Raw genomic sequence first — 11,024 nt, 5'->3', positions numbered from 1 at the left:
AGCCTCAAACTCCTGGGTCAAGTGATACTCCACCTCAGCCTCCTGAGTAGCTGCAAGTACAAGCATGTCCTGCTGTACCCGGTTAAGTTTTCTTATTTTTTTAGAGAAGAAATTTTTTTTTTGTTTTAGAGACAGAGTCTCACTTTGTTACCCTTGGTAGAGTGCTGTGGCGTTACAGCGCACAGCAACCTCCAGCTCTTGGGCATAGGCGATTCTCTTGCCTCAGCCTCCCAAGTAGCTGGGACTACAGGTGCCCACCCCAATGCCTGGCTATTTCTTTGGTTGTAGTTGTCATTGTTGTTTGGTAGGCCCAGGCTGGATTCGAACCCGTCAGCTCCAGTATATGTGGCTGGCACCCTAGCCGCTGAGCTACAGGTGCCGATCCCAGATACTCTTAATTAATTGGGCACCTGTTATAGGCTCTGTTAATTGGGTTTTAATAAAATAAACATTGTAGAAGCCCTGCCAGGATCACAATAGGGTTGTACTATCTTTCTGCTCTGTACAACCCTGCATTATTATACCTGTTTTGAATGTCTTTATGTCCGTAATTATCTCTTTTTCTGCTATGTATTCCTGAGGCTAGAGGCCATAGCAGATATTCAGATGATGGACAATAAAGGTTTCAAAAATTATGAAACTCGTGGACATCTTGGGTATTTTGTTGTAACACTCTGGGTCTTAATTTTATAACTTCTTTTGGCAGGCAGTCCCTATTGAGGTGTGGGTAGAGGCTGGGTAGATGTGAATGTGCAGCCTCCTACTGGGCTCCTCTGGCACTACCCTGGGAAAAGAGGAGCTCTGACTCACACTGCTTCATTGCAGGCAGATGAGGTGGAAGTTTCTCTTTGGTCCTGTTGACACCTTCTTGGTGAAAGTAGGACTTGTACCACCTCATTGCCTCCTTGAGTTATAAGCTCAGTTCCCTCCTGACTGACACCAGGGAAGAGCTTGAGGGAAACCAGGGGAGGGGTTGGGGAAAATGGAGTGCTTCTTCCTACTGCCTCATCCTACTTCCTTCTGCCTGCTGCTGCCAAGTGAAGGTGGAGGTTCAAATCCCTTCTGGACCCTGTTGATAGTACCCTGCCTAGCCTGGTGAGCCCTACTAGGTAGGAGAATTGGAGGGCTGCTGGCTGCTTACATAGGGGTGGAAGATTACTTCCTATCCAACTCTGCCAAAGCCGGGGGGAGGGGGAGTAGCAGTTTTTCTGCTGGTGTCAATTGGACAGTACGGTGGGTGTTGCCAAGAAAGTTTTCTGTGAGGCCATTACTTTCCTAGTCTTTTGTCTATGGGCAACAGACTTTTCTGGGAATTGGTCTGTTTTGTTTTGGTTTTAATCTTTTGGATTATTGACAGTTTGTCTGAGGTTTCTGCAATGTACTGTCCAAGATATATGGGAGACAGTAAGAAAATCCAAGAACTCATTGCCATGTTCTTTGGGTCCTGAGGTCCCTAAGTAGTCCATTACCTTCTTTCCTCATCATTCAGCATCTCCCTTTGCTTGCTGTGTCCATGCTTTTTAAGTTATAAGGGAAGGACATAGGAGTAGGGTCTACTCCATCTCGGCCAGAGCCAAAAGTCACATCCTGGCACTCTGGGGGAGCCATTGTGAATGGATTGCCTGAGCTCAGAAGTTCGAGATCACCCAGAGCAAAGCAAGACCCTTTCTTTTCTAAAAATGGAAAAACTAGCTTTACATTCTGTTTGGCACCTATAGTCCCAGCTTCTCTGGAGGTTGAGATAAGAAGATTGCTTGAGCCCAAGACTTTGAGGTTTCTGGGAGGTATGATGCCACATTGCACTCTATCCAGGGGATAGAGATTGATTGAGATTCTGTCTCAAAAAAAAAAAAAATCCTCCCTCCAGAATTTGGGGCTAACCCTTTTAATCACTTCTCAGTGGAACCAGCAAGCAGGATCTTTGAAGGCTGTGATTTTGGAGGGCTTTTTGTTTGTTTATTTGTTTTAAGACAGAGTCTCTCTATGTCACCCTTGGTAGAGTGCCATAGTGTCACAGCTCACAACAACCTCAAACTCTTGGGCTTAAGCGAGTCTCTTGCCTAAGCCTCTCAAGTAGTTGGGACTACAGGTGCCTGCCAAAACACCTGGCATTGTTGTTTAGCTATCCCAGACCAGGTTCGAACCCACCACCCTTGGTGTATGTGACTGGCGCCGTATCCACTATGCTATGGGTACCAAACCTGAAGGCAGTGATTTTTAAAAAGTATTTTGAGGCTCAGCACCTGTAGCACAATGGATACTGTGTACACCGAGGCTGGTGGGTTCAAACCTGGCCCAGGCCTGCTAAACAACAATGACAACTGCAACAAAAAAAATAGCTGGGCCTTGTGGCAGGCGCCTGTAGTCCCAGCTACTTGGGAGGCTGAGGCAGGAGAATCTCTTAAGCCCGAGACTTTGAGGTTGCTGTGAGCTGTGACGACATGGTACTCTACTGAAGGTGACATAGTGAGACTCAGTCTCAAAAATAAATAAATAAAAATAAAAAGGATGTTGAAGCCAAAATAAAAACTTAAAAACCACTACTCTAGAATACACCACTAAAAATTAGATCCAGAGGTTTTTTTATGTCTGTCTGTCATAGCTCCTTTTTGAACCACTGGAAAGTAGGGACTTTCTATTTATTTCTGTGAAGAAATAAATAGTACTTGAGTGCACCCCAGCGCATAGTACATTAGAACATGTTTGTAAAGGGGTGGGCTCAGTTACAGTCCCACCTTCTCTGCCCTTGCACTTCCTTTACTACCTCCTCCATCTTAGGGACTTTTTTTCTCTCACCAGGTATCCTAGATACAGCCATTGTTGATCGGGGCAGGAATGTGGTGTCTGGTTCTCGAGATGGGACAGCACGCCTTTGGGATTGTGGGCGCTCAGCCTGCTTAGGAGTCATTGCAGACTGTGGTTCTTCCATCAATGGAGTGGCGGTGGGTGCTGCTGACAACTCCATAAACCTTGGCTCTCCTGAGCAGATGCCCAGTAAGTAGATGACATGTGTGAAGCTTGTTTTCTTAAGCTCCCTTCAGTATTTGCCTTAGTTTCCCCTTTTCTTCTTCCTTTCCTGCACTGTAGCTGGTATTTCTGTTTTTACTGTGCCATTAATATTTATTCTATACCTACTATATTTCTGTTGCCTTGAAATCTACAAAGGGAGTATATGTCATAGTCACTGCATTTCAGTAAGTACAGTCTAATTTAGCAGATGAGATAAATGCCTATAAAACATTTAGAGAACAATAACATTTTGGCTAAAATTAAGTAGTGATTCTTTTTATTTATTTATTTAATTTTTTGTAGACATGGGGTCTGGCCTCAAACTCCTGGGCTCAAGCCATCCTCCCACTCAGCCTTCCATGTAATTGGGACTCATAGGTATGAGTCACTGTGCCTGGCAAATTATTTTAAAGCACTTTTTTGTTTTTTTTGTTTTTCTTACAGTTGCCATTGTTGGTTAGCTGGCTTGGGCTGGGCTCGAACCTGCCACCTTTTGGTGTATGTAGCTGGTGCTGTGACCACTGTGCTATGGGCGCCGAGCCTATTTTAAAGTAGTTTTATTCTTAATGCTTATAGTAGTAGGTTTTCAGAGGAAAGGAATATTTCAGGTTAGTATGGGTGAGAAAAGTGTCACAAAAGAAGTTAGCTTAAACCTTTGACGGATGAGTTCAAATTGAAAAGACAAGAATGGTAAGAGTAAGAGAATGGGAGTTAGGGCATAGGGGCAGACATAGGGGCAGTTGCATTACAGCTTGGATATGGATCTTAGTTTTATAAAAAGATGTGCTTGGCTGGGCTAGAAGGTTGAATTAAGAGTGGGACTAGTGGCAAATAGGCTGAATAGCTCTGTTGAGATAGAATAATAAAGGTCCTAATAAGGCAACTTTCATCCTCTATTTTCCCATGATAATAATTAATAATTGTTTCTCTGTTCCATAAGACTATTTTTTCCTACCATCATCTTAACCCCTTACATTTAACAAAAATAGACTTTATTTTTTAAAGCAGTCTTAGGTTCATAGCAAGAAAGGACAGAGTTTTCATATGCTCTCCACCCTACACATTGATAGCCTTCCCCACTATCAACATCCCTCACCAGAGGAATGTGGTGTCTGGTTCTCAAGATGGGACAGCCCAGCTTTGGGATTATGGGTGCTCAGCCTGCTAGGGAGTCATTGTAGACTGTGGTTCTTCCAAAGTGGTACATTTTTTATAATTGTGGAATCTCCATTGGCACATCATGATCACCCAAAGTTCATAGTTTATATTAGGGTTCACTCTTGGGTTCACATTATGTAGGTTTCCACAAATGAATCAACCATTGTAGTATCATAGAAAATGTTTCATCACCCTAAAAATCCTTTGTGCTCTGCCGTTTCATCCCTCCTTCTCTCCTAGCCCCTGGTAACAACTGATCTTTTTACTATTTCTATAGTTTTACCTTTTCCAGAACATTGGAGTTGGAATCATACAGTTGGTAGCCTTTTCAGATTGTCTTCTTTCACTTAGTAAGAGGCATTTAAGGTTCCTCCTTGTCTTGGCTTGATAGCTCATTTCTTGTTAGCGCTGAATAATTTTCTATTGTCTGAATGTACCACAGCTTATCCATTCACCTACTCTGAAGGACATCTTGGATGCTTCCAGTTTTGGCAGTTATGATTAAAGCTGCTATAATCATCTCAGTGCAGGGTTTTTTTTGTGAGCCAAAATTTTAACTCATTTGGGTTAATTCTTCCCCTGACTTTTGATACACTATATAGGTGCTCTCTCTCTCTTTCACACACACACTCACACACACTCTCCCTACCCCCATCTTAAATTTTGCATGTTGATGCACTATGTTCTAAGAACTGTTAAAACTTCTTCCTCAGGCGGCACCTCTGGCTGGGTGAGTAGGACACCAGCTCCATATACTGAGGGTGGCGGGTTCAAACCCCACCCCGGCTAAACTGCAACAAAAAAATAGCTGGGTGTTGTGGCAGGTGCCTGTGGTCCCAGCTACTCGGGAGGCTAAGGCAAGAGAATCTCCTAAGCCCAGAAGTTGGAGGTTGCTGTGAGCTGTGACGCCACAGCACTCTACCGAGGGCCATAAGATGAGACTCTGTCTCTTAAAAAAAGAACAACAAAAAAAAAAAATTGTTGCTAACCACTAGATGTTTCCTGGTCCTTCTTTGAGAATTAATGGATTAATAGGGAGAGTCTATTTCTCAAAGCGTGATACATGTGCAATTAGTGATAAATCATTTCAATAGTTATAGATTAATATAATAACTAATATTATACTTAGGACTTCACAAACATTACTTAAACCAAGTTTTTAAAAAACTAGTTGATAATTAAAGTAATTTAAGTGAAAATATTCTTTTCTCTACTTTTTCATTTCCCATTTACTCTTCAACCTATTCTAGGATGATTTATACCCAACTATGTGACTGAAATGGCTCTTGTCAAGGTCACCAGTGACCTTCATATTGCCTAATCTAGTCTTCTCTGTGCTTGTCTTTCTGAATAGTATCCCTCAAAACACTTTTCTTGGGCGGTGCCTGTGGCTCAGTAAGTAGGGCACCAGCCCCATATACTGGAGGTGGTAGGTTCAAACCCAGCCCCAGCCAAAAACTGAAAAAAGCAAAGCACTCTTCTTTCTTAGCTTCTGTGATACCACACTATACTGTTTTTCTTCCTGTCTCATTGGCTACTACTTCTTAGTGTCCTTTTATAAATCTCCTCTCTTCTACTTTAAATATTGGAGGGCTCACAATTAAGTCATGGGCCCTCAGCTCTACCTACAGTTTCTCCCTACGTGTCTCATCAGTTCCATAGATTTAAATATTGTATTTAAGCTGATGATTTGCAAAAGTACATCTAGTACCTCTAAAGCATAGACCACTTGAGTTCCACTCACTTGAGTTCCGGACTCTGTATAGATGTTCAATAGATAACCTGAACTTACCTTGTCAAATAAGGGGTGTTTGATTTCCGCACTCCATCTGGTTTTCCCTGTCACAGAAAAAAGTGCTACCACCTACACGTTTGTTCAAGCCAAAGCCTAAGATTTAATTTTTGGTCCACCCCCTTTTTCCTCATGTCCTTCATCAACAAAGTGTATCATCTCTACCTTCAAAGTGAGTGTTTTTTAATTTTTCTACTTCTCCCTCTCCCTCCCACTCCCTCCTTCTCTCTCACTTGCCAACATCTTCGTCTAATCTATTATCATTTATTGCCTATACTACTACCCAAACTATTCTCCTATAATCCATTCTCTTTAGAGCAACTGTTGTGGCCATTAAGAAATAACATAAATATCCTAGCACTCTGGCAGGCTAAAGTAGGTGGATTGCTTAAGCTTAGGAGTTCGAGACCAGCCTGAACCAGAGGGGGAGACCCCATCTCTAAAAATAGCCAGGTATTGTGGTGGACATCTGTAGTCCCAGCTACTTGGGAGGCTGAGGCAAGCGGATCACTTGAGCCCAAGAGTTTGAAGTTGCTGTGAGCTATGATGTTATGGCACTCTACTGAGGCAACAAAGTTAGACTCTGTCTCAAAAAAAATAAAAAAGAAAAGAAAAGAAATAACATGAAGTCATATAGGCCAGGCGCAGTGGCTCATGCCTGTAATCCTAGCACCCTAGGAGGCTGAGGTGGGTAGATTGCTTGAGCTCATGGTTTCAAGACCAGTCTGAATAAGAATGAGACACCATCTCTACTAAATATAGAAAAAACTGAGGCAAGAGGACAGCTTGAGCCCAAGAGTTGGAGGTTGCTTTGAGCTATGATGACGCCATGACACTCTACCTAGGGCAACAGCTTGAGGCTCTGTCTCAAATAAATAAATAAATAAATAACAAATAAATAAATAATGTCATGTTACTCTTCTGCTTAGAAGACCTACTCTTCAGTGACCTCCCTTTATCCATATGTTAAAGTCCTAACCCCTTAGAATGGCTCACAATAAGCCCTTACACTTTTTTGACCCCTGCATTCCTCTCCAGCCTTCATATAGTACCACCCTCTGCCAGGCCCAGAACATTTCAGTGAAAGGCCTTCTGCTTGTTCATTCAGCATAGCAGACTCTCTTGGTCTTTGGACTTTGCCTTCTTCTTCTCCTAGTCTGGAATATACTTCTTGTAGCTCTTCACATGACTGGCTTCTGTTCACCATTCAGGTCTCTGTTGAAAATGACTTTCACAGAACCTTTTTTTTTTTTTGGCCTTTGAGACAGTCTCACTCAGTCACCCTGGGGTTGACTGTTGTGGTGTCATAGCTCACAGCAACCTCAAACTCTTGGGCTTGAGTGATTCTCTTGCCTCAGCCTCCTAAGTAGCTAGGACTATAGGTGCTCACCACAATGCCCAGCTATTTATTTATTTATTTATTTTTTGGAGACAAGGTCTTGCTCTTGCTCAGGCTGGTCTCAAACTCCTGAGCTCAGGCAATCTACCCACCTTGGCCTCCCAGAGTGCTAGGATTACAAGTGTGAGCCTCTGTGCCCAGCTTTCACAGAACTTTTTTAAAGTTGAAGTTTAAATTTAAACCTATCCTCCCCCACCCAACCTCCTACCATTTACTCACTTTTTTTTTTTCAAGAGGCAGAATCTTACTTTGTCGCCCTTGGTAGAGTGCTAGGGCATCAACGGCTCACAGCAACCTCCAGCTCTTGGGCTTAGGAGATTCTCTTGCCTTAGCCTCCCGAGTAGCTGGGACTATAGGTGCCTGCCACAATGCCTGGCTATTTTTTTGTTGCAGTTTGGCCAGGGCCAGGTTTGAACCTGTCATCCGTGGTACATGGGGCCGGCGCCCTACTCACTGAGCCACAGGCGCCGCCCCATTTACTCACTTTTGATCATACTTTCCTATTGCATTTCCTTTTACAGCTCATCACTCTCTGACAAGTATCCTACTTGTTTATTTACCTATGGTCTCTTTCCACTAGAATCCTAGAGAGTAAGAACCTTTTCTGTTTGTTCATTACTATTTAGCACTGAGAAGACCTACTTAGAAGACCTTCAATAAATATTTGTTGAGTAAATGAATAAATTTCATATCCTCCGTGCTGTAAGATTCTTGAGGTCAGAGACTATTTCTTTTTTTCAGCATTCTACCCCTGCTTCTAGTGTAGTATCTCATTACATTACAATTAATTTAATATTTTTAAGGGTAGGCTTATTGAGGTATATTTTACATATAGTAAGAGTCACCCTTTTAAATTGCATAGTTTTATGAGTTTTGACAAATGTGTACAGTTGTATAAATAATACCACAGTAAGATGTAGAACTTAAATAAATGTTTATTTTCAATTAACAAGTGAGTCACTAACCTAGAGCACAGTCAGGAAACAGCTGTAAGGATCTGTGCTTTGTGGGCACTGCCACCTGATCAGCCAGGTGTTACTAACATAGCTTATCTATCATGCAGGTGAACGAGAGGTTGGAACAGAGGCAAAAATGCTGGTGGTGGCCCGGGAAGATAAGAAGCTTCAGTGCTTGGGACTACAGAGCAGGCAGCCGGCAAGTGTTTTCCTATACAATCTTTTAACTCTGAGGCAACCTGGTCACTCTGATTCTGGGAAAGTTGTTTTGGAACCTTTTCTGCTTGCTCTCTGTGCCCACTTTTGAGGAGGCTGCATGGGTGAGAGGCAATACAGTATGGCAGTTAAAACCATGGGATTTGGAATAAAGGCAACATGCAAATCTCAGCTCTTCTACTTAATGACTGCATTAGACAACGTAACCTCTCTGAACCTCAATTTTCTTATCACTAAACTGGGCATAACAGGACTTACCTCATAGGGTTATGTGATAAGGACTATAAATGCTCTACTACTGCTTTAAGTCCTTTTCCCTCTCTTGGCGTTAGTGTCTTATATGTAAAATGATGAGGTGGTATAGATTTTATTTATGGGTCTTTTTACTTCTAAGGTAATGTGAAGAAAATCTGAGCAAAGGACTAGTGCATTCAGAGCTCTTGATCAATTAATGACCAAAACCATTAGCCGAATTTTCTTCCTTCATCCTCTGAAGTTTTGTTAGGCAGACAGTGCTCTTAACTAAATTCTGTCTTCCCTGAGATGAGATTTTTTAAATTTCCTTCTAGCTCCACATAACTTTAATGATTTGATTTGGCCACAGGTTTGTTATTTTCATTTCATCTTGTTATTGTATTGCATTGGTGATATTTCCACTTTCAAAGTTTATTTCAGAAATATCATCATTTCTGCTAATATTGCCTTTGCACTTGTGTTGCCATGCTGGCTTTTATATACAAAGGGAAATCAGGGTATTTTTATTTTCTTTTTTCTTTTTAGAACATTTGAGGGAAAAATGATTGTCACTTTCAGCTAAAAGTAAGGAGTAAATGAAAATCTTCAGCTAGGTGCAGTGCCTCACGCTTACAGTTTCAACAACTAGGGAGGCCAAGATGGGAGACCCCTCAAGGCTATGAGTTTGAGACAAGCCGGGGTAACATAGGAAGACACCCCCACCCCCAAATCTTGAAAATAAAAGACAAGGCCGGGTGAGGTAGCTGTTGCCTATAATCCTAGCACTCTGAGAGGCCAGGGTGGGTGGATTACTTGAGATTAGGAATTCAAGACCAGCCTGAATAAGAAAGAGTGAAGGCGGGTGGATTGCTTGAGATCAGGAGTTTGAGACCAGCCTGAGCAAGAGTGAGACCCTATCTGTACTAAAAATAGAAAAATTATCTGGGCATTGTGGCAGGTGCCTGTAGTCCTGGCTACTCAGGATGCTGAGGCAAGAGAATCTCTTGAACCCCTCAGTTTGAGGTTGTTGTGAGTTATGATGATGCCATGGCACACTACCTAGGGTGACAGAATGAGACTCTGTCTCAAATAAATAAAATAAATAAATAAGATGTAAAAAACAAGGAAAAAGAAAACCTAATTCTTTTTTCATATGTATGGGGAGAAATATGGTTCTTTACATTACTACTTTATTTAAGCTTGTTTCTTTTTCTACAAAGTACCACTCTTGAAAAGGTTGCTGGAAGCGACATGAAGCAAAACTTAAATGTAGAAATTATAAGTACTTCTCAAATTGAAGGTTATAATGAAAAGGGAAAAAAAGGCCTTTTGATGGTGAGATTTCTAGGGAACAATGTGTTGCTACCTCACCGTATGGTATTCTGCTCAAGTCCTCAGCCAACCTCAGGCTCCTAAAATCCTGGGAGTATTTCCTCTCAGTTATTGGTGAGTGCCTAATATACTATATGAGAATGATTAAAGGGGAAAGAAAGAAAATGTCCTTAGAAATACTGAAATTTTCTCTTTTTCAGTAACTGTTTATTACTGGAAACAAATTAGTATTTAAATAGCATTTTTGTCCCCTGCTTGTTCTTAGGTGTTCCTCTTTGTTGGCTCAGATGCCTTCAACTGCTGTACTTTTCTCTCTGGCTTCTTGCTGTTGGCTGGGACACAAGATGGAAACATTTATCAACTTGATGTGAGGAGTCCAAGGTGAGTCACTATTCATTTGCATGATTTAGGTCTTCTGCAGAGTAGAGCTTTTTTGTTGACTTTAACATTTACTTAGCCTAGCAAATTGGATCAAGGGTATATTTTTCTATTTTTTTATGTATTTATTTTTTTAAGAGACAGAGTCTCACTTTATCGCCCTTGGTAGAGTGCTATGGCATCATAGCTCACAGCAACCTCCAACTCCTGGGCTTAGGCGATTCTCTTGCCTCAGCCTCCCGAGTAGCTGGGACCACAGGCGCCCGCCACAACCCCCAGCTATTTTTGTTGTTGTTGTTGTTGCGCTTTGGCTGGGGCTGGTTTGAACCCTCCACCCTTGGTATATGGGGCTGGCGCCCTACCCACTGGGCCCCAGTCGCCTCCCTATTTTTCCATTTATAATAGTTTTATTGTTGGTTTTTTTTTTTGAGACAGAGCCTCAAGATGTCCCTCTAGGTAGAGTGCTGTGGCATCACAGCTCACAACAACCTCCAACTCCTGGGCTCAAGTGAGTCTCCTGCCTCAGCCTCCCAAGTAGCTGGGACCACAG

General features: G+C 42.1%; 1 protein-coding gene across 2 annotated transcripts in view; it reads left to right on the top strand.

The window, feature by feature from the left end:
• Positions 1-11,024, top strand: part of PAAF1 (proteasomal ATPase associated factor 1) — a 39,903-nt gene that overhangs the window by 19,352 nt on the left and 9,527 nt on the right. For both annotated transcript variants that reach the window (XM_003780911.3, XM_012801107.2), the window contains 3 exons: positions 2,800-2,994; positions 8,422-8,513; positions 10,362-10,477. In XM_003780911.3, the coding sequence (XP_003780959.1) occupies positions 2,800-2,994; positions 8,422-8,513; positions 10,362-10,477 (403 nt within the window). The remainder of the gene's footprint in view (positions 1-2,799; positions 2,995-8,421; positions 8,514-10,361; positions 10,478-11,024) is intronic.

The sequence above is a fragment of the Otolemur garnettii genome, unplaced genomic scaffold, assembly GCF_000181295.1.
Source record: "Otolemur garnettii isolate 467f Iridium unplaced genomic scaffold, OtoGar3 scaffold00001, whole genome shotgun sequence".
NCBI lineage: Eukaryota > Metazoa > Chordata > Mammalia > Primates > Galagidae > Otolemur > Otolemur garnettii.
Note: the sequence above shows the minus strand (reverse complement) of the source record. Positions and strands in the feature narration are given on the sequence as shown.